At 51.8% G+C, this 19809-nt stretch overlaps 1 protein-coding gene across 9 annotated transcripts in view; it reads left to right on the forward strand.

Annotated features, from left to right (window-relative positions):
* Positions 1 to 19809, forward strand: part of Obscn (obscurin, cytoskeletal calmodulin and titin-interacting RhoGEF) — a 143863-nt gene that overhangs the window by 105464 nt on the left and 18590 nt on the right. For 8 of the 9 annotated variants that reach the window (XM_085829979.1, XM_085829978.1, XM_085829981.1 and 5 more), the window contains 18 exons: positions 165 to 225; positions 565 to 635; positions 1325 to 1447; positions 1581 to 1720; positions 2324 to 2524; positions 2684 to 2766; positions 3151 to 3324; positions 4356 to 4512; positions 4964 to 5080; positions 5185 to 5349; positions 5525 to 5683; positions 5857 to 6034; positions 7021 to 7134; positions 12332 to 12499; positions 12757 to 12859; positions 13175 to 13304; positions 14169 to 14280; positions 19257 to 19299. In XM_085829979.1, the coding sequence (XP_085686105.1) occupies positions 165 to 225; positions 565 to 635; positions 1325 to 1447; positions 1581 to 1720; positions 2324 to 2524; positions 2684 to 2766; positions 3151 to 3324; positions 4356 to 4512; positions 4964 to 5080; positions 5185 to 5349; positions 5525 to 5683; positions 5857 to 6034; positions 7021 to 7134; positions 12332 to 12499; positions 12757 to 12859; positions 13175 to 13304; positions 14169 to 14280; positions 19257 to 19299 (2299 nt within the window). The remainder of the gene's footprint in view (positions 1 to 164; positions 226 to 564; positions 636 to 1324; positions 1448 to 1580; positions 1721 to 2323; positions 2525 to 2683; positions 2767 to 3150; positions 3325 to 4355; positions 4513 to 4963; positions 5081 to 5184; positions 5350 to 5524; positions 5684 to 5856; positions 6035 to 7020; positions 7135 to 12331; positions 12500 to 12756; positions 12860 to 13174; positions 13305 to 14168; positions 14281 to 19256; positions 19300 to 19809) is intronic. The other variant, XM_085829987.1, reaches the window with a different exon arrangement.

The raw sequence follows: 19809 nt of genomic DNA on the forward strand, positions 1-19809 counted from the left end.
GTCAGGAATGGAGCAGGACCATTTGAGAACAGTCCCTGCTCAGGGTTCAGAGAATACAGTCCAGATTCCTGGGGCAGCTCAAACGTCCTGAGGATTTCTGGACCTGGAGTTAGATGCTTCAGGGTTCAGGGATTCACACTGATGGCTCTCTATTCTCTGGACAGTGGCCAAAGAAGAAGAGCAGGAGAGAGTGAAGGAGGCCCTCATTTCCTCTTTCCTGCAAGGGTGAGTGTGAAGGCCCCAGGGCCAAGATCACAAACCAGGCCTAGGAACTGGGAACAGGACAAATGCTGCTGGTGGAGACCAGCCTGTCCCGCAGTAGAGACCAGTTGCGGCTTGCACAGGCTATGTACCTGGGCTCAGCCCTTCCCTCCCATGCCTTCATTTCTCCAGTGTAGAATGAGGGTTTCTTAGGATCCCTCTAGTGTGGAGTTGATGACTGGGGTCCTAGACCATGCCTCCAGACCCTTTCCTGTCAGAAGCCTCTGCCCAAGGGTGGAAGGTGGTAGGCGGAAGGTGGTAGCTCCTACATCAGGCCTCTCACGATGCCCCTTGTTTCCACAGGACAAGCCAAGCTGTCTCAGCCCAGATGTCAGAATCTGCAGGTTTTGCTGATCTTGTCGGGCAAAGGAAAGGTACAGGCAGGGTGGGCACATGTGAGCCATTTATGACCTCAGTGGATCTGCGAACCCATGGGATGCCAAGGGAGGCCTAGCCTAGACTCAGAGCTCATTCCCAGAGGGCTGTGAAGGCCAGCAAGCCTGGCATCAAGAGCAGGGGTGGCAGGAATCATATTCCAAATCCTCCACAGCCTGATAACCAAGGCCCTATGCAGCTCTGTCCTCTTTCTCGCCCCCTACCCCATAGCTCTGATGGCCACCCGCTGCTGGTGTGTCCACTATCCACAAGCTGCCTGCTGTTCAACAGTGCCTACTGTGCCCAAATCATAACCCAGATTCCGGCTGTGCCATCCACTCCCCAGTTGGCTGCCATCCCTTGGCTGCCCATTGGGTACCCTGTTGATCCTTAGCCACCTACACTGTTCCTCAGCTGCAACTACTGTGTCCCCTCTGTCCAGGCTTGGTTTTTCTTGCTCTTAGGCCCATTGTCTCAAACCATGGCAAGCCTACCATGACTTCTTATGGTCAGCCTCACCACCCCGATTCTAGAGGCTGCTCTTCTTTGCCAAGCCCAGCACCATTAGGAAGCCTGGCCTTGTTCATCTTCCATCCCTTAGGACCCAAAGTGGGCCTGTGGTGTGCGGAATATTCAGTAGACACCTGGGAAAGGATGGTTGATTTAAGGCTCACTTTTATCACCCCAGGTGAGTCTCTGGTGGCTGAGGAGGCCCACAGTCACCTGTCCCTTGCTGAGGTGGGCACAGAAGAGTTCCTGCAGAAACTCACCTCACAGATCACGGAGATGGTATCAGCCAAGATCTCTCAGGGTGAGGCGTGTTTCAAGGGGGTGTTGGGGCCAAGTGCTCTTGAGCAGAGACAGAGGTTCTCTTGCCTCCAAGATCTGGAAGCTGTCTGTATATTGGGGGGTGGGGGAGAATCACACCCCTTGTTCCCATCCAGCCAAACTCCAGGTGCCTGGAGGTGACAGTGATGAAGAGTCCAAGACACCATCTGCTTCTCCTCGACATGGCCGGTCACGTCCTTCCTCCAGTGTTCAAGAGTCCTCCTCAGAGTCAGAGGATGGGGACTCCCGTGGTGAGGTAGGTGGGCCAGGACCCTTGGGGAGCATGGTGGGGGAGGGGGATCCTGGAAGACGATGTAGGGATGAGAGGTACAAGGGAGGATCCCAGGGAGGTCTTGGAGAGTGAGTGTGTTATTGGGCATCAGGAGATGAGCGCCTGGCTTGAGGGAAGCAGGGTCTGCTTTCTGTTCCTAAGACGCATTGGAGGCAGGACTGGTGAGGAACCACACCCATTTCCCAGGCCTTCCGACGCGGTTGCTTCTTCCGAGTCCTCCTCCCTCCCCCATCTTCCTCTGGTGTAGCAGGCATCCTCTTAGGTTCCAACAAGTAGTATAGGTATCTCTGACTAGAACGCCTGAGGGTGTGGTTTTGGGGAAAGCCAAGGGAGACTACCCACATTCCTGCTGTTTGTGTGGATTTGGGAGCCAGTACCTGCACTGATTGTCCCCAAGACTTCTGTCCTGTGTTCTGGGACTTGACAGGCTTGGCTGATACCCAGGGCTCTGGGAGGCATCCCACTTTCCCTTCCCTGATGGCTGCTGGGGGCTCCTGACAGGCCTAGCTGGCAACTCTATCCACCCCCCCCCCGCCTCCAACTCATTCAATCTCCCTACCCCATCAGATCTTTGACATCTACGTGGTCACAGCTGACTATCTGCCGCTGGGAGCTGAGCAGGATGCCATCATTCTGAGAGAAGGCCAGTATGTGGAGGTCCTTGACTCTGCCCATCCCCTGCGCTGGCTTGTCCGCACCAAGCCCACCAAATCCAGTCCTTCCAGGCAGGGCTGGGTGTCACCTGCCTACCTGGATAAGAGGCTCAAGGTACTTGGCTGGGGGGACTCAGGGCAGAGTGTCTTCAGGTCACCAACCTAGAGGACTCTGGCATTGTTGTCCTCATTAGGAGGATAGGAGCTCCCAGGCTCCACAGGGGCAGAGCCAGAGCTCACAGGCTACCTCTAACTGACACCTGTTCCTCACCAGCTGTCTCCTGAGTGGGGGCCCACTGAGGCCCCCGAGTTCCCTGGCGAGGCTGTGTCTGAGGATGAGTATAGAACGAGGCTGAGGTGAGTTTCTGGTAGAGCTCTCCCTGGCTGGCCCACTGCTCATGGGGACCTGTCGCCTGCCCTCTTTCAGGGTCCTGACAGAGAACAGAGTTGGCACCAGTTTGACATTGATGCCTACAGCTGAGCTGTCTTCACATGGGCTATGCCCGCTTACTTCCCTGGGTGGAGTAGGGTGGGGGGCAGATATGCAAAGAGTGAGTGGTTCCTCTCAGGCACTCCTCATCCCCTCTCTAAGTTGACAGTAGGCTTCAGGAAGAAGCAGTACCCAAATTTAGCCGCTGAGGGGTTGGCGATTACAAGAGAGTAAGTTGTCCTGTGACAATGCTGTGCCCAGGGCCTGGAAGGGGACACTGAGTACCCCCTAATGGCTTCTCCCTCTTCCAGCTCTGTCATCCAGGAGTTGCTAAGTTCAGAGCAGGCTTTTGTGGGTGAGCTGCAGTTCTTGGAGAGCCACCACATGAAGCACTTGGACCGATCTCCCCATGTACCCGCAGCTGTGGCCAGCCAGAAGACAGTCATCTTTCGTAATGTGCAGGACATCAGCCATTTCCACAGCAGGTGGGAGGGTAGGGCTGAGTGCATGCACATGTGAATATGAGCACACAGCCTCTACTTGCAGGCCAGGCCTCATGGAGGGTGGGCAGGAACTGAGGAGGGGGGACAGCCTGTGCTAACATGTCACAAGGCAAAACTTCCCTTACTGGCTATCTTGGTTATGCAGGGTAGATCCTGCAGTATGCCTGCCTCTGGGTAATTTGTACACAGCCCATATGCATGTAGACTCTCATAGTTGGCACACACTTGTGTGTGCACACATGTGTAGATGCATAGCTGCCACACTGTGCATGCCCATGTTCTTGTATGTGAATACGTGTACACACACAGGCACACTCATACTAACATGCCTGCTCACGGCTATGCAGAACATTTCACGTCCTATATTTGTATATATATCACGACATACATGCCAACATGTGTACATATTTGCACGTTTCTATACATGTGCACTGTCACCCATGCATACAAGTACACAGGAGCACACCCATGTACACACCTGTACCAAGATGCATGCACACCACAGATGTCCACACTACACTGAACATATATAATGTCTACACACATATGTGTCTACATCTGTGCATGCTGATGTGTATATACATGCATGCTATTAGAAAACATGAATAAGTATGCATCCACACATGAATGTTTTTGTACATGTGCACACATAATATATGTGCATATTCATGCATGGGCAGATGAACACACACCCACACACTTCTTGCACACATGACTCAACATACTCTCCTTCTTGGTGCTCAGTCGTGATTAGGATCCTGGCCCTTCTTCTTCTTCTTCTTTTTTTTTTTTTTGGTGTTTTGGAGACAGGGTTTCTCTGTATAGCCCTGGCTGTCCTGGAACTCACTCTGTAGACCAGGCTGGCCTTGAACTCAGAAATCCGCCTGTTTCTGCCTCCCAAGTGCTGGGATTAAAGGCGTGCGCCACCACGCCCGGCCTGGCCCTTCTTCTTGAGGAGAGGGCATGGAGCTTGTTGATGGTAAGAGGTGCTGACACTATCCCCTTTGTGACAGCTTCTTGAAGGAGCTGCAGGGCTGTGGCACCGACGATGATGTGGCCATGTGCTTCATCAAGAACCAGGGGGCCTTTGAGAAGTATCTCGAGTTCCTGGTGGGCCGCGTGCAAGCTGAATCAGTGGTTGTCAGCACCCCAGTCCAGGAGTTCTACAAGGTGCTTCCTGTCTGTCTCAAGCCCACCCTCCCGCTTGCTCCCAGGCCCCAGTTCTTGCTGAATGCGCTGTAAAGTGTAGGTGCACGGGTCTATGTGGCCAGTCCAAGCGCATCTTCCTCAGCCCATGTCACTGCCTACCCACCACCTTCCTGCACCCTGGCTTAGTGGGAAATGCAGTAAGAATTCCTGCAGCTCTGTATGCCTCAGCTGTTATTTAAGCTGCCCAAGACCTATGCCACCACCAGTGACATGGTGACCCAATGTCACTCGGTGCAGGGCTATGCATCAGCACGCTTGGTATCATTCTTTAGCTCTCAGAAGACATAGCCTTGCTTGGAGGGTTTCAGGGCTGTGCCGTGACACCCCTGGAGCCTAGCCTCCATATCAAGGTGACTCTAGCCATCAAGGGATCATGCATTCATGCACAAAGCCAATGTTTTGGTTCCTACAGAAATATGCAGAAGAGACACTGTCAGCCAAGGACCCCACACAGCCACCCCCACCTCCTCTTCAGCACTACCTGGAGCAGCCAGTGGAACGGGTGCAGAAATACCAGGCCTTGCTGAAGGTGACATGCTCCAGCCTCATCCGTGCAGGCTGCACCTGTTGGGGGAGAGGGGGATTCCTGGGTTCAGAGCATTCTGGATCCATGACTCTTGGTTCTTACCTCAGGAGCTAATCCGCAACAAGGCCCGCAACCGGCAGAACTGCGCGCTGCTGGAGCAGGCCTATGCTGTGGTGTCTGCCCTGCCTCAGCGTGCCGAGAACAAGCTGCACGTTTCTCTCATGGAGAACTACCCAGGAACCCTGGAGGCCCTGGGAGAACCTATCCGCCAGGTGGAGCTGTTGGGTCCTGGGGGTGGAGGGGAGGTGAAACTGTATGAGGCTTTTGGAGGTGGTAGCATGTGAGTGACTGCATGACTTTGATGGGAAGCTGGATACATGTCTGTCAGTATACAGTCCTGCATCCACGAGGGAGGCATGGCTAACCAGAGCCCATTCACACTTCCAGGGCCACTTCATAGTGTGGGAGGGGGCCCCAGGGGCCCGGATGCCTTGGAAAGGCCACAACCGGCACGTCTTCCTCTTCCGAAACCACCTGGTGATCTGCAAGCCCCGGAGAGACTCTCGAACTGACACCTTCAGCTACGTGTTCCGGAACATGATGAAGGTCTGTATGTGCAGAGGCTGCCGCGGTGGGCTCTCTGTAGGAGCAGTGGATATGCAGTGGGTGGGGGCCTATCTGCCTCTCAAGCTTTAGGGTGGGTACTGGTGGCCAGTCCCTTGGCCACTGTTGCCGCCTGGGTCCCACATCATCTGAGGGTGGTCACATTCTCCTCACAGCTGAGTAGCATCGACCTGAATGACCAAGTAGAGGGGGATGACCGTGCCTTTGAGGTGTGGCATGAACGGGAAGACTCTGTGCGCAAGTACCTGCTGCAGGCACGGACCGTCATCATCAAAAACTCCTGGGTGAAGGAGATCTGTGGCATCCAGCAGCGCCTGGCCCAGCCTGTGTGGCGTGAGTGTCCTTTTGTGAGCCATAGTGCTCACGACAGGATGGGGACACAGCCTTTTTATCCTAGTTATCCAGCTGGGCTGTACCTTGGCTGTTAGGACCCTGAGTCTCAGGTAGTTGGGTGGCACTGCCCTGGCCCTTGCCTCCTGGGCATGAAAGGGGGTTGGCTTTTGGGGGGGAGGGGGAAAAGGGCTCCACTCTCTCCTCTGTTGGCTCTCAGTGGGATATAATAACTATGTCTTCATGAGGAAATCAGGTTACCCCTTAGAGGACACTTAGGGGCTTGGTGGGAAGATCCTACATAGGGACCTGAGACTCAGAACATCCATCTGGATTTTGCAAGGTATCAGGGAATCTTGCACCCTGGACCAGCTCCCTCAGTCAGAACAGAATTGACCAAACCATATGGATTTTTATTATCAATTAATCAATTTTTGGTGGTATATGCATGTATGAGCACATGTATGTTCACATGTATGTGTTGTTTCGTGGGCCTGTGCACATGTGCTGGAGCCAGAGGAGGACATCAGGTATCTGGCTCAATCACTCACCCTTTGCCTATTTCTTTGAGGCAGGGTTTCTCACTGAACCTGGAGCTCACTCTTTGGAGGAGGTTGGCCTGACAGTGAGCTCTGGTGATCTGCCAGTCTCCGCCTCTATGGTGTTAGGGACACAGGCACATGAGGCTGTGACCCCATGTAGGTGATAGGGATTCAAACTCAGGTCATCATGCTTGTATAGCAAATGCTTTTACCTGCAGAGGAATCTCCCCAAACTCCTCCCTTCTCACCATGGCCCCCATCCCTTCCTACTGTGCATCCAACCTGCCCCACTTGCCTCTAAGTTCAGACCCCAGATGGTAGCAGCCACACTGTTGGACACGAGGTACTAGCATCGGGTGGGGGGAACCTGTCAGTGTATGTGCAATTAAGACTGTAGGCCTGACCTGCCTCACACATAACATTGGGGACCCCCTTGTGTATCCTCAGGTCCCCCTGAGTTTGAAGAGGAACTAGCTGACTGCACAGCCGAGCTGGGTGAAACGGTCAAGCTAGCGTGCCGAGTGACGGGCACACCTAAGCCTATTGTCAGCTGGTACAAAGGTATACCCCAGGGATGAGAATGGCCAGCCTTACTGTGGGGTGCTGGCTAGGCAACATGGATGAATCTCAAGGATGTGGGATCTAGCCAGTGGTACATTAGGGGCAGGATACAGGAGGATCTGATCAAGAGCATGATGTAGGGTAGGGGACAGGTGATAGAAATAAGCCAAAAGCTAGGTAGTGCTGTGGGCACCCAGAGGACTAGTGGCATTGGGCAGTGACAAAAAGCAGGACAGCTCTCTGAGATAACAGGTCTGAAAGTCTCTGCATGACTGAGAGGCACGAGGGCCTGGGAAAGTAATAGCCACGAGGCTGAGGAGCATCCTGGTCAACATGTCACATGACACAACATGCAGTCTCATGGGGAAGCTATGAGGAGCAAGGTGGGCTGCGGACAGTGCAGGGATTGAGGGTCATGGTGCACGTGCCTCACTCAGCTGTGACAGGAGGCTTGGCAAAGGTCTGAGTCTCCAATCAATCTCACCACTGACACTGCCTGCAAGTTTGGATTCCCTAGAACCTGTTATCAACTGTGGGTTGAGAGGTCCCTAAGAGAACTCACGATTCTGAGGACAAGTTTGGGAAGCCCCAGGGTCCTCTCATCTCTGACACCAGCTGCAGGCTCCAAGTCCCAGGAGCCTCTTCCAGTTTAATCGTCCACTCCATGGACTCACTGAAATCCAACAGTTCAGGGTTCCGTTCAGGGTTGTGTTTGACTGCAGCAGAAGGGGTCAGCCTGAAGTCAGCTGAGCAGAGTCCATGTGTAAGCTTTGATTTATTCCTCCCAGTGGAGTCCTGGGGTCAGCTCCCGTGGCTTCCAGCATCCATGCATGATACAGTGTTGGTAGGAGGGATGATGGGCCAAACTTTCCAGTCCATGGTAATGACTGGGTCTGGAGCAGTGGCCATGTCTGGCTTCTCACATGGCCAACCTCAGTCTGAAGTCACATTGACACTGTCAATGGACAGGGTGCCCACCACAGACACTATTGATGTGAGGTGTCTCTGTGGCCTAGGGCTTATAGCATGGCCTATGTCATGTACCATCAGCATTAATGACTCCATGGGTCCTCTGACTTCCAGAATCTGGAGAGATGAGGAACAACTTTAGAGGGAGGGAGGGAGGGAGGGAGGGAGGGAGGGAGGGAGGGAGGGAGGAAGGGAGAGAGAGAGAGAGAGAGAGAGAGAGAGAGAGAGAGAGAGAGAGAGAGACCCTCAGTAAGGATGAGGATAGATGGTCAGCTTGACAGTGACCAAGAGCACCTAGAGCCAGTCTTGAGACTGAAAATGTGCCTCCATGCCCACTCACCCAGCTGTGGACCACCCCATCACAGATCTCTCTCTCTCTCTCTCTCTCTCTCTCTCTCTCTCTCTCTCTCTCTCACACACACACACACACACACACACACACACACACACACATACACTGCACATTTTTGTATGTGCATGGCACACATGTAACATGAACATTATACCAGTGCATACTGAAATTGCCACAAGCATGAATATAACACAGAGGTATACACTAGACATACATACATGCATGGATACACACTAGCATGTACACACACACACATACACACTGCACATTTTTGTATGTGCATAGCACACATGTAACATGAACATTCTATCAGTGCATACTGAAATATGCCACATGCATGAATATAACACAGAGGTATACACTAGACATACATACATGCATGGATACACACTAGCATGCACACACACACACATACACATGCGCATGCGCGTGCACATGCGCACAGATACATACACGTTTGCATATCTATACTACAGGCACCGTGTGGCTCCTGTTGGCCACAATACCACATTCATTGGTCAGCAGTAATATGTTAAGAAGAATGGCTGGTTTCCTGAGACCATCTGCCACAGTAGAGGTGTGAATACCCCACATTATGCAGCCATTCTCTGTAAACTTGGGAGCATCTCTCAATAGCTTTCTGTCTAGTGTGTAGCATAGCTTTGTGTCTGTCCCGTGGGGGTGGGTCCCAGTGATGTGGTGTTGTGGTGGCTCCATACAAGAGTCCTGGTGGTCTGCCGAGGTGGTCTCAGTTTATCAGGTGTTCATCTTTATTTGATCCATGCTTTGTGGCCCCCAAGAGGGACTCCTGTAATCTGCCACTCTAGTTTACATGGCAGAGCAGACAGTTGGACCAGTAAAAATACAATGTCACTAAGGCAGTAACGGGCAGAACTTTAAGAATGGCCTTGAATAGAGAGCCTTGTCTCTGCCCAGCTAAAGAGCTTTGTGTGTTGCTGGCTTCCTGCTTATCTGGACAACAAGTGATTCATGGATCCAGACCCTCAGGGGACCAATGCAGTTTGACACTGGGGTAGAAAGAGCGGGACAGAGCACCCCACATTAGGAGGTTAGCTACCTGTTCAAGTTGAGAATCAAAGTTGGGAATCAAAGTTGGGAAATCGTCTCTTTCCTTTGAAGAGGAGGGCTTGGATATGCACTGCTTGACATGCTTGCCCCGGAGTCCAAACTGGTTCATCATAGAAGAGACATGTAGCACATCACTGAATTGAACATCTGGTTTCCATCAGAGCCCCACTACATGCCAAGAATTGATTTTCAAGAATGATGTGCCTAGTGGCCATGTTGGAAAGAGGTCAGATCCAAGCCCCAAGATGTGCCTCCTATGCCAGAGACTTCAGATGCAGAAGGATGACTCTGAGAAACGTAAAGCTTGCCCAGGACCATGCAAAAGCCTGCTGACATTAGAGCTTCCACTTGCTGTTGCTCGGTACCAGCATCTGTATTCTTTAGAAAGGAGAGAGATCTCTTTTGATATCAGGGTTTGGAGGCTGAAAGTCCTAAAAGCACAGTGTCAGCTGGGGAGGCTCCTGTTGGCTGGCTGTAGTGTAGTGTGGCAGCAGGCATAATGGGGGGAATAGATGGTGGATGGAGGGAGCAATTGTGGGAGACAGGAAGCAAGAGGGACTCAGGCTGGGCCTGCTCTCAGAGTAACTCTTAAAAAATGGAGTTACTCCTAGAAACCAGCATCAACCCCTTCTCAAGGCACCGTCCTCAGTGGCCTGATTCACTTTGCCTTGAGCCCTCTGCCTAAGAGGAGTACCTCAGTATCATCTACCCTGGAGACTAAGCTTCCACCACAGGAACCTTCAAGGGACCCACCCTGAAACCATAAGCAGAACTCAAAGGAGCCCTCCCCATGGGGGAGTTCAGTTCACTGCAAGCTGCAAGCCTCTGGGAATCCCTCAGGCCAACTCCAAACTGGCTGGAACCACGGGGAAGACATGAGTGAGGCACACAGTGCCCTCAGGGTCCAGGAGTCCTAGAAGATGTTGGTTCTCCTGTGGAAGTCAGAGGATTCAAAAGACAAAGATTTGTTACTGTGAATGTCGATGTAGTTCTGAGGCACTCCACACTGGGAGCAGGATGCTGTCTTAGGTCTCTCAGCCTGCCCTGCTAGTGGGACTCAGCTCAGGCCTGGGTATTTGAGACAGATGCTTCTAACTTACCAACCAGAAGAGCGCTGATCCAGCAGAAATGGACTGTCAAAGAACCGTGAAATTCAGAGCACTATGTGCAGACTTAGAGATGCTGTGGATGTATGCTACATACCTTGTTCTGTAAACTCAAAGGGATTTTTGTCTTTATTATCCAAGACAAAAAAAAAGGTGGGGAGCCACATCTGGTATCTCTAACATGGCCATCAGCAGCTGTTAGTCTTCCTAAGGATGTTCACATCAACTGGAGCTACCCAGACAGTGCCTGGTCTGACTGAGCTAACCCATCTCCTGCAGCCAGTGGGCATGGAGCATGTCTTGATCTCCACGAATCCTTGGACACTTTTTCCTCCTGGGTTCTGTGTTGTCTCTGTTGGAAGGGACAAGCAGGCTGGGATGCGTAGCCATGACCTCCTATGTTGCCACCTTTATACATGGTGTCTGTCCCCTCTGAGGACAGTGTGTCCATAGAGGAGAGTCACAGACATACTTAGCACCCAGAGGTAGAAGACAAGGCCTTGACTCTCATAGGGAGCCTCTCGGTGTCAGATTAGGTGGGGCTGGAATGTGGCATCTGTGTCCAGCAGAGCTGTGAAGCTGACACGTTTTCTCAAGCTGACATGCTATCTGTGATGGATTCCAGCCCCTCTGGTGCCAGAAAGATACAGCCAGAACCATCGGGATATGTGAACCTGTTTAGTTTTACTTGTTTTGAATATTAATGGCTGTGGATTCTCTATGGGGGAGTACCTGTCCCTCCCCACCACTCACCCAGGAAAGAAGCAGGCTTGCCTGGCATGCTGAGGTGGATGTCATCATATGGTGACTCCGTGGAAGATTTTAGTCTTCAAATCTCTTACCACAAGGCCATGCAGTACCTTCAGTGACTGTTTCAGAATTTATTTCCTGTCTACAGAGAAGATGACTTGTAAAATAGGTGTCTGGTGTGTTCATACACTGAAAACGATCAAGAGTGCCTACCTTAGGATGACCTGGGACAGCTTTGCTGGACACACATTTCCCCTGAGTGTGTGTGTGGGGGGGTTCTGGCTGCTCATGGCTGAGGAAACTGGAACTTTAACTGTGAGAGAAAAGGCACAAGACTGTGGCCTCAGAGCGGGGCCCTTTTGATAGGCCTGAGCTGTCTGCTGAGATTGGTTTCCACTCACTCAGGGGGAAACTCTGGGTGCTTGTCTTGCCACAGGGCTGGCCGGCTGTAGGATGGGGTCAGATGTGGGAGGAGGAGGAGGAGGAGGAGGAGGAGGAGGAGGAGGAGGAGGAAGGGTATTAGGGAATTGCTCATGCAGGCTCTAGGTTTTGGGGGTAGAAGGGATTGAGTGAAGAGGAGTTCACATCAAGTATTTGTCACCATCTAAGAATCCCCGAGGGGTGCAGTCATTGAGGAGGTACAGATGACACAAGGCAGCTGTGTTTATTGTCTTCTCCAGTTCAGGCCCTCCCATCAGCCTCTGTTGCTAGAATGTTGAAGTTGGCCAGAGACAGATATCTGAGTCAGGGCCCTTGTGGAGAGACACTCAGAGATAGGGGAGTGGGGGAAGAAGGGAAGGGGAAGAGGAAGGGAAGAGGAAGCAGGAGGGTTGGGGGAAGAGATGTGGAGAGACAGATTGCAGCCAGCTTTTTATTCTCGGGCATCAGGCTTTGGGACCGTATTCCATGAAAGCATGCCCTTGCTTTCCAGATGGGAAGCCAGTGGAGGTGGACCCACACCACATCCTCATTGAAGACCCTGATGGCTCCTGCACCCTCATCTTGGACAACCTTACTGGCATAGACTCTGGCCAATACATGTGCTTTGCGGCCAGTGCTGCTGGCAACGCTAGCACCTTGGGGAAGATTCTAGTACAAGGTGAGCATAGGGGGTTATCTAGTGTGACAGACATAGTCCATAGTCAGTGGTATGGGCCCTGCCCAGAATACAGGCTGTGGTAGGGCTGTGTAGAGCCTGTGGGTGTGGGGCAGATGGGGTGACTTGGGGCCTCCCCAAAACTCCCAGAGGATAGTCACTGCGGGAAGTGAGGGCAGGCAGTTCCCACTCAAGGGCTCCATCAGCTCCATCACAGACATCTTTTAGCCCTTCCTGCCCTTGCCTGCTTCTGCCCACAGTGCCCCCACGGTTTGTGAACAAGGTCCGGGCCACACCCTTTGTGGAGGGAGAGGACGCACAGATCACCTGCACCGTGGAAGGAGCCCCGTACCCTCAGATCAGGTGAGGCCTGGGCTGCAGCTCCTACCAGGGTGGGAGGGCTGAGTACCATGATATCCTGAGCTGGGGAGGTTGTGTGTGGCCACTGATCCAGTGGGTATCATGGGGTTGTGAACATAGGGCCTTCTGAGGCTGGGAAGACGTGGCTCAACTGTGGCTTCCAGGAAGGGAGCTTTCTGAGAATAGAGGATCTGGGGCAGCCTGGCAGGGGTTCTAAGCTCAGGTAGCTTTGTCTGGGGATGCTCAGAGCACACTGAGGGTACCATGGAGATGTCCCCGGCAGAACACTGGCTCACAGGATTTTCTGGCTGGTTCCAGGTGGTACAAGGATGGTGCCCTGCTAGCCCCGGGCAACAGGTACCGGATGCTGAATGAACCCCGCAGTGGTGTGCTGGTGCTGGTGATCCAGGCAGCCAGCAAGGAGGACCTGGGACACTATGAATGTGAGGTAAGACACTGTGTAAAGGACAATAGCCATCCTCCAGGGTCTGATCAAGCCCAGGCTCCACTGTATCGGTGTGGATGCTCTAAGCTGACCAGAGGACATCAGACTGCTGTCACCCACCATCCCCAGTCACCTATCCTCTGCCTTATAGCCTCTCCTTTCACATTAGGCTGGGCCCTGTTATCTTGTCCCCTTGCCACTGTCCCCACCATTTCAAGATGATGCTTAGCATCTGCCAGTTGGAGGGGACCCGGTGCTGACCTCAGCTGTCAGTTGCTAAGGTAAAAACGCGGTACCGTTTACCTGGTGAGACTAGCATTGCACAGGACAGAGCTCTGCCTTGCCCATGCAAGCTGGCCTCCGACTCTGTGCTCTTTGTCCTCAGATCTGAGGTAAAGAACAGTCTGAATACTGTGTACGGCTCTTAATAGAGCCCTTGTGTGGAAGTGAGTGAGCCTCCTCTGTATGGCTCTGACTGTGGCCTAGGGCACTCGATGTCCCTATGACATCCTGGAAGCAAGGATATTCAAGTTAACTCTGGTTTTGATTGCACAGATGCTGGAGGCCATGGAGTGACTTAAATCAGATATAGCTTATTCCAGTTCCAGATTTCTACTATTTCAGGTGTTCATACCCTCAATCTCTTCAGCAGGACAGCTACATCCTGACCAGGGGAGGGAGAGAGCTGTCACCATATTAAGAATCTCTAGGGGAGCCCCTGGCTGGGCTCGGAGCCCTTTCCCCTATACAAAACATACTCAGGGCAGTGACCCCATGTTAGACCATCAAAGTGGTCTAGACTCCTTTGAGGGTCCAGATTCCTTGAGGAGCCTGTATTCTAGTGGGCCTCTGCTGTCCCTTTGGCAGCTGGTGAACCGGTTGGGCTCAACACGTGGTGGTGGAGAACTATACATGCAGAGCCCTGCACTGCGTGCCCGGGACCAGCACCACCGGGAACAGATTGTGGCTGCCGTAGAAGGTAGGTTCTGTGTCTGTGATGTCTCGGTGACTTGCGAGTTTTTAGCTCTAGGCTGGAACCTCCACTGGTCTGGAATGAGCCTGGTGGAATTGAAATTATTGTTCCTGTTTCTAGGAGGAGGGGGCTAGCATCTCAGGGTGGGGAATGATGGAGACTGATAGTTGGGGAGGCTGAAAGTCAGGGAGTCCAGAGGAGGCAGTTGCAGGGTCATGTATGCAGCTACAAGCGCACTGGGAGGCCATGAACTCAGCATGAGAACTGGAAGTTGCCCTGGATAACAGGGACCCCACAGACCTACTCAGTTATGGTGTCTACAGAAAGGACATAGCAGGGCTTACATCAGCTTAACTGGAAGTGAAGGTGGCAGCAGGAGTGGGTGAGGGGTCCACACTGATGCAGAAGACTGCGAAAGAATCCTCACGAGAGGCACAATACCCAGTGAAGTCATCGTCTTGGCCCAGGGCTCTTCCTGGGGTACCAGTGTGGGGGTAGGAGTAAGCTGTAAAATAAACCTCACCAGGAGCTGGAGAGATAACTAAGTGGTTAAGAGCCTATGTTGCTCTTGCAGAGAACCTGAGTTCAGTTCCCAGTACCCATGTCAGGCAGCTCACAACTGCCTGTAAATCTTGCTCCGGGGATCCGGCCCTGTCTTGTCTCAGTGAAGTGTCAGTGCTCACATGTAGAGGCACAAAATCAAAACAAATATTTAAGACAAAGTAAACAAGCCTGACTACGGACAGAAGTCAAGTTTTGTTACTTATCCTGGAAGTTGTGAGCAAAAGGTCTGTTCATTTTAGATATTGTCTGCCATCAGGGACGGACAACAAGGGATCAGTAATAGAGAGAATTCTACATAAGTCTTGGTAAACTGATGAGTTTGTTGGGATTAGAAGTATAGGCGAGGGATTACTTACAGACACACGGATAAGTCAAAGGCACCTGTTTCACTCTATGGTCCACCCCAGCATGGGTGACAAATCTTGAAAGTTACATCCCTGGAGCATGTCACCCATGCTACACACTTGTAAGCAGCTCTGTGGGTTGACTTAGTAGTGACTACCACTTATATGACATTACTTTCTGAGCTTTGTAAATTTTGTTCACTTCCTGTGTCTTATGGGTTTCCCTCGTTAAAGGCATGATTCAGTTTGGAAGACATAGCCATGTAGTATCCCACCCCTTCCTCTGATTCTTACATCCTCTTGACTCCCTTTTTGGATGTTCCCTGAGTCTTGGGAGGGATGGTATAGGGATCTGATCATTTTCTTCCATCCATGGCTGAGGATAGCAGAGAAACAGTTATTTGGTTTCCGATGCTAGTGGAATATGGGTCTCTATAGCACATCCCTTACTGGAAAAAAAAAAATTCATTTGGAAAAAAATAAGTTTTCCTCTATGACTGACCAAAGCCAGTGGCAGCTGCAAGTGGTGCATGTATATGTAAATGTTTAGAAGGCAATTTGACAAGAACGTCACAGCCAGAGAACAAAATAATAGTTGCCTCCCCTTGGGACCACAGGCTCTTGCCTTTCCTCGCTCTACCGTATGGGAATCTCCTCCTCTGGAGCAGACTTTAAATCTCTAGGAAAGTAGATGGCTGTCCCCATTACAGTCACGCCACAATTGTACCAACAAGCACATCTTGCTTGACATATTAGTATCGTACACACAGAGTCATTCAGAGCCGATGAGGACTATTCATGACACTTCTCACCAGTGGTCCCAGAGGGGACTGCTGGCACTCGCCAGCACAGAGGGACAGCTTCAGCAACAGGAACTTTATTTAGCCTTGATACGCATCAGTGACAGCAGCGTCTATGGTTTGTAAGGCCGGGGATGGGGGTGGGGTCCAGAGATCACAACTTGTAGAGAGGCAGTCCACCCCTGACACTGGGATTTTTAGCCAATGACCATATGATTCTACTAGTGTCTCCCCTATGCATACAGGCACTTTCATCTGAACTCTGTCACTGCTTTAACAAATTTGTGAGACTCTCCTCAGGGCTCAGCATTATATGATGAAACCTTTTCTTTACAGAGGGTGGGTGGGTTCCCTGAAGGCCAACTATCATCCGCTCTAAGTGCCAAGGGCTGTACTAAAAGGAGAGCACAGTAAACAGACAGCGTAGCAGAGAAAGATCACATCGCTTCTGTTGCCCCATCAGGCACAGATGGGAGGTGCTACCATATCTAGTCTTCCGTAATTCACAGACATTTTCCATGAGCCATCTGATCCCTTCATACTGAGGTGCTGTGCCATTGCAGGACCCCTAGGCATCACCCCACCTAATGATGGCCCTAAGCGGGATGGAGCCTGAGTTGCGTATGTCAGCTTCCATCACAGGGTCCATGCGACCACTTAGATTCTCTTGACCCCTGTGCAGGTACCATTAATGTTGTGTGACATTAGTTAAAGGAGACGTCTGTTTATCCCAGAAATGGCCCTGATGACAGACTGAAGCACAGTTCTACCCAAGTCTAGCTTAGTGCACCAGTGAGATTACTAGAGTTACTCTCAAGACACAGATCAGGTATAACTGGAAGCTTGCTTCAGCAAGCGCGAGGGGTCTAAATGTCATGTCCTGGAAACTCTCAGAAGAACCAGGCAGCAATTCTGCTGGTCAAAGTCTCCCCTCCCCAGCAGTTGTTACTGCTTAGGTGACCTGGGAGCAGAACAGCACCTTGTGAATTTTGTTGATTTCTTGAGTCTTCATGAACCTCCCTCCAAGAGGGAACCTTTTGATTTGGAGGAAATGACTACATAAGGAGAGTTGTGACACTTGCGTGGACAGTCAGGACGGGAGGGGCCAGCTAGTGCTTTCCCATTTGGAAGGTGCTCCCAGATACTGGAGAACCTCACAACCTCGGGGGGGGGACGCAAACAGAGACCAGAACACCGCCAAGTGAGCCACAACTTCCGCAGTAGAAGGGGTGCAATATATATCTTCGAGCACTGAAAGCAGGATCGTGCGGTCCCTCAGCCACTGGAATCAGTTCCTGCCGTTTTGTGGTCCTGTTTTTTTAGACCCTCTCAGAACTGAGCCAGTCAGAGGACCTGTGATGTCCTCCACTATCCTTTCAGAGACCCCCTTCCATGATGAGCAAATGTCTTTGCTTCTCCTCTCGACCCACCTTGGATAAGCTCTGTTCTGTGATTTCCCACACACAGTGTCTGACCACAACCTGGTAACTGTAGCACCATGTGTACTTTCGTCGGCCACCACTGGCACCAGAATGTCTACTGCCTGTGTACCTCCTGTCTTGTGCAAATCCCACTGTGCACAAGAACAGCCTATATACTCATTTACTCGTGGCCATGATGAGTCTTTTTCTGGGACAGAAGAGGGGTGCCAGTATGGAAGAGCAGGCCTTTGGGACTCACTGTGTTTGGATGTGTATCAGTGTCTTGGGGAGACAAGAAGGCTGGTCCCAGAAGACCCCGGAGCCGGAGTCCTGCCAACCTGCTTCCTAACCTCCATCCTGCTTTTGTTAACCCCGCGGCTCTGCAGCCAAAATGGCCTGACAGAACTCTGTGGGTGTTGCTGCCCTCTTGCTTCGTCCTGCATCAGGCTGGCAGCCCTGCTTTGCACAGTCACAGCCTGCCTGTGGCTGCCAGTTACACCCAGGCCCAAAGCTGGGCTGTGAGCAAAAGAACCAGGACCGTCCTCAGAGGTGTTGTGCCCACTACCCTTGAGAGTAGTGAAGTGGGATCTGTTAGGGAAGGGGGAGGTACTCAAGCTGGTGGGGAACACGGGGCTCTGTGGCTGGATCCCAGACTCTTGCTGTGGGATCCCTTTCCATTAGAGGAAACCTACACGCAGGCATGCACACACACACACATACACACACACACGCACACACACACCTACACACATGTGCATGCACACAATGCATACATGTACACATGTATGCATGTGTGTACAAGTACACATATATAAGCATATATGTGCCTGTGTGCAAGACATATGCATGTATGTGCTATATATAAGCACAGAGTAAATGTACCTTCCATACACACAGACACTGATGGTATTTTAACTCAGCGTCTCTGTTGTCCTCCTCTCTGTGATCTTGCAGCAAACCAGGAGTCATGAATTAGTGTCCCAGGCTACAGTCATGAGCAGTTCATCACCCCCAAGATTGTAAAGAAGGCTGCTCAGATGTGAGGGTGCAGGGAGCCTACAGTCTGCCTACTGGGGTGCATCTGAGACAGCAGCTGAGGGTACTATAGGGGAAGAGCCCTCTCGCTGGGCTGGATAGAGACAGACTCAGCTTGTTTCTGAACATAGAGCCCCATATACTAGGTGGGAACTGCAGGGCCCATTTACTGGCTATGGGGCAGAGACATACTGGAGTTGTCTCCCTTGGGAGAGACAGATTCCCTTCCAATGCTGTGGCACTGTCTAGGCTGTTCCTAGAAAGATATCGGTGGGAGTCCTCCACTGTGAATGCCATATTTGGAACTCCAGGGTCCACCCCCTTCTTAGTCTTTATGATTTATTTTTGTAGAAGAGGATCAGCCATCCTAGCCTAGCCTTTGTGTGGCCGCTGGCTCCGCTGTGCGGCTCCAGGCCCTCCCTTTCCCTCTCTGGGCTCAGATTCCATGTCTGAGAAATGGGATCGTATATATGATATCTTCACAGGACTTTGTGGGCCATGGACTGAGTAGAGAGTGAGGGTTTTGTGCAGAGGCAGACTTCACCCCACCCCAGCCGCTATGGTACCCTGAGGACACTAGGTACTTCTTGTGACATGCCAGGTTGACTCCACCCAGAGGACAGGTACTGTTCCTATTTCACAGATGAGGGGACTGGATCCCCCAACAGCCAAGGTCTCCCCAGAAACCCACAGACAGGCAGAACCAGACCGTGCTCCTACACCAAGCAGGTTGCTACGTTGCCAACGCCACTCAGATAGCTTGCCCCCCAGGCGCTGCTAGTCTGTAACGGTTGCTGTTCCGACTGTTTTCTTTGTAGTCACTGAGCAGGAGACAAAAGTCCCCAAGAAAACCGTCATCATGTAAGTGCAGGCGTGACTCTAATCTTCCTCTGACTGTTGTGCCCATGCATGTTACTAACCCCCTCGCCTTGCCAGCCTGGTGTCCTTGCTGCCTGCCTGCCTGCCTGCCTGCCTGTGCATACAACCCTCACGCCCCCTATGGGTCATCAGCGCCTTGCCGGTTCTTGCACTCTCAACCACCCTGCACCGTCCATGAAACCTCCACACCCCACAGCTCCCTTGTAGGCCCCAGAGCACACTGCACAGGGTGACAAGACTCCACACACTTCATGGTGACTCACCAGGGTGGTGGCTTTCCCACAAATGGAGAGAACTGGCAATGAAAGCCATTTCCCTTAATGGGCTCAAGACAGACTTCTGCCTTTTAGCGACTCAGAGTTTAGGGACTTTTTGGAGACAGGGCTTCCTGCAGCAAAGGATTCCCATTCTATAACCTGCACTGCTAAACACAGTATTTAAATATGTTTACTGCAACAAAAAGCAAATCTTGAATGTGATCCAGTTTTTATT

This window comes from Mus caroli, unplaced genomic scaffold (assembly GCF_978045245.1).
Source record: "Mus caroli unplaced genomic scaffold, Mus_caroli_1 scaffold_13, whole genome shotgun sequence".
Classification (NCBI taxonomy): domain Eukaryota; kingdom Metazoa; phylum Chordata; class Mammalia; order Rodentia; family Muridae; genus Mus; species Mus caroli.